Source organism: Sinocyclocheilus anshuiensis, unplaced genomic scaffold (genome assembly GCF_001515605.1).
Source record: "Sinocyclocheilus anshuiensis isolate Anshui unplaced genomic scaffold, SAMN03320099.WGS_v1.1 scaffold1189, whole genome shotgun sequence".
In the NCBI taxonomy this organism is placed as follows: domain Eukaryota; kingdom Metazoa; phylum Chordata; class Actinopteri; order Cypriniformes; family Cyprinidae; genus Sinocyclocheilus; species Sinocyclocheilus anshuiensis.
In genome coordinates, this window is record NW_015552686.1 from 376,775 (window position 1) to 379,274 (window position 2,500).

Sequence of the window (2,500 nt, forward strand, 5' to 3'; positions counted from 1 at the left end):
TGTGTGTGTGTGTGTGTGTGTGTGTGTGTGTGTGTGTGTGTGTGTGTGTGTGTGTGCGTGCATTTGTGCGCATGCTGCATTAATGTAGTTGTTCATTTCGGTGATGTGTTTACTATGCTGTTCCATTTGCTTTAGAGCTGCAGATCAAATTGATTTCTGAAATAGCGCATTGTTTCTAATAATTTGATTTGGTTCTCCCTGCTGTCGGATCTTCACAGTTGTCCTGTGATTTTATGAGTAATTCAGATAAGTAGTTAACGAATATGAATTATATCATGTCCATATACTGTAGAACATGGCTTTGTTTAGTAAAAATGCTTTAAATTGTTTAAATTGATGCTTGCTGCTTTCATGGTCTATATCAGAAACGTTAGGATGAAAATTGAGGTAATTTTCTATATTTACAGAACGTCTCCACCAGCCTTTGTTCCCAAACCATGACTACATGATGCACTTTGACTACAATCTCGCTTTGCCAGATCAAATAAACAGCTTGTATAGGCTGTAAAATCAACCAAGAGACACATTCACTCAGTACGAGCTGTTATTCATAAAAATATCACAGATTTGGACCATTAGGCTGTGGAAATAAACAGTCGACAGTGCTGAGGAAGTGGCGTGAATTAGCCGATGGTGAATCACAGTAACACATTGCATAAGGAGTTGTATAACGTGTTGTCCATACAGTGTGTCAAACCGCGGAATATTTTTGGATTGTAATTAACAGCTGAAATATGTTGTAGCTGTCACGAATTGTGAAACAGAAAGCCGCTGGTTTTGAGAGAGCGTGTTGGATAAAGATGGCTGCCGTTGTACTGCCGTGTTCGGCTGTCTGAAGCCGTTGACCTTACGCTGGCTCTCTGTTGGAGTTGCTTTGCGAGGTCCGCTTGTCAGAATCGCTTTATAGATCCTCAGTAAAGGGGCTAGTTTCCGTTGCTGGTCTCCTTGGACTTCTGCCTCAGTCTTTTTACATATGCGTCCACATCTACATCTGCTGCTTGTTTTCTCTGCGTTCGGACTTGATTGTGCGTGAATATTCCCATGATTCTAGTAAACATGTCAAATAGAGATCTGCAGGAATATTAATTTAATGCTTGCAAATCTTTATATACTGTACATATGTTTTGCACTTTATCTGTATAAACGTTTTACACTTTATTTATTTAATTTCAATCTCTCTCTCTCTCTCTCTCTCTCTCTCTCTCTCTCTCTCTCTCTCTCTCTCTCTCTCTCTCTCTCTCTCTCTCTCTCTCTCTCTCTCTCTCTCTCTCTCTCTCTCTCTCTCTCTCTCTCTCTCTCTCTCTCTCTCTCTCTCTCTCTCTCTCTCTCTCTCTCTCTCTCTCTCTCTCTCTCTCTCTCTCTCTCTCTCTCTCTCTCTCTCTATATATATATATATATATATATACTTTTTCATCAATGCAATGTTTTTCCCCCTGCGCGATTTCAAACAAGCTTTTCTTTTGTTTTCTTGTTTTTGATAATGAAGATCAGAGAACACAGATATTTTTTGGAGGAATTTAATGTATTGATGAAACTATTTGTGAATTTCACGTATTTTGCACTGTGTCTGCTGAGGTTTGTCTCTCTCTCTCTTTGAAGCTTTCTGTGTGTTTACAAGATGTTTGGCCTGTTATGCTGATATTATGATTTTATGGTCTTAAACTCTCAGTGCCGGTGTCTGTCAATGAATACAAACTGTATTTATTTGTAATGAAATACCGTATGGCAGTATTTAAAATCATGTTTTAGACATCACATTTGTTTTCCTTTCTTATAATATAGAAAACAAAGAGCAGTTCTGTTGCTTCCAGGCTGTTGAATAGAAAATGTAATATATTCTAATATACAAAGAATGATCCAGTTAGGTTTTTGACACACATTAATTATCATTTCTGCTAGCTCTGTGTTTTTTTTTCTTTGTCCTGTAACAATATGGTTCTCCTATACAGTATTGTTAAAAAAGCCACCGTACCCCGAGGAATATGATAATAAATCAATAGTTTGGGCAGGAAATGTATTTTTAATTTTTGCCAGTATTGTGCACACTGATTCTGGCCCATATAGGTCAGTCAGTTCCCCTCCAGCTCATGTCTGGGCATTTTTATTCATTCTAAAACTGTGAAATATGGCCTTGTGTGTTTGCATCTTCTAATCGGAATCATTTCTGCTTGATGTCTAATGTGCATTGTTTATTTTGCTTCTAATGTGTCCGTAAATTGTTGCATTTTTATTCGATGCCGATTTTGATCTATGCCACTGTGGTGATATTTGCCACTGTCTGCTTTTGTTGTTGCATCTGTTCCAAAAAAAAAAAGAATTCTAAACACGTGTTTGGCATTGTCTGTTTCTTCTTTGTTCTACAGAGATGTTGAAGGAGTTGAACCAGCAGCGCAGAGAGAAAGAGTTTACAGACCTGAAAATTATAGTTGAAGGCAAAGAGTTTGAAGTCCACCAAAATGTTCTAGCTTCCTGCAGCTTGTATTTCAAGGACATGGTGAAA

The 2,500-nt window shown here is 37.9% G+C and overlaps 1 protein-coding gene across 7 annotated transcripts in view; it reads left to right on the forward strand.

Annotated features, from left to right (window-relative positions):
* The window catches only part of LOC107667613 (kelch-like protein 29), a 298,485-nt gene that overhangs the window by 211,308 nt on the left and 84,677 nt on the right, over positions 1–2,500 (forward strand). For all 7 annotated transcript variants that reach the window (XM_016459326.1, XM_016459320.1, XM_016459325.1 and 4 more), the window contains one exon: positions 2,364–2,500. This exon is cut by the window's right edge and continues 2 nt beyond it. In XM_016459326.1, coding sequence (XP_016314812.1) covers positions 2,364–2,500 — 137 coding nt within the window. The remainder of the gene's footprint in view (positions 1–2,363) is intronic.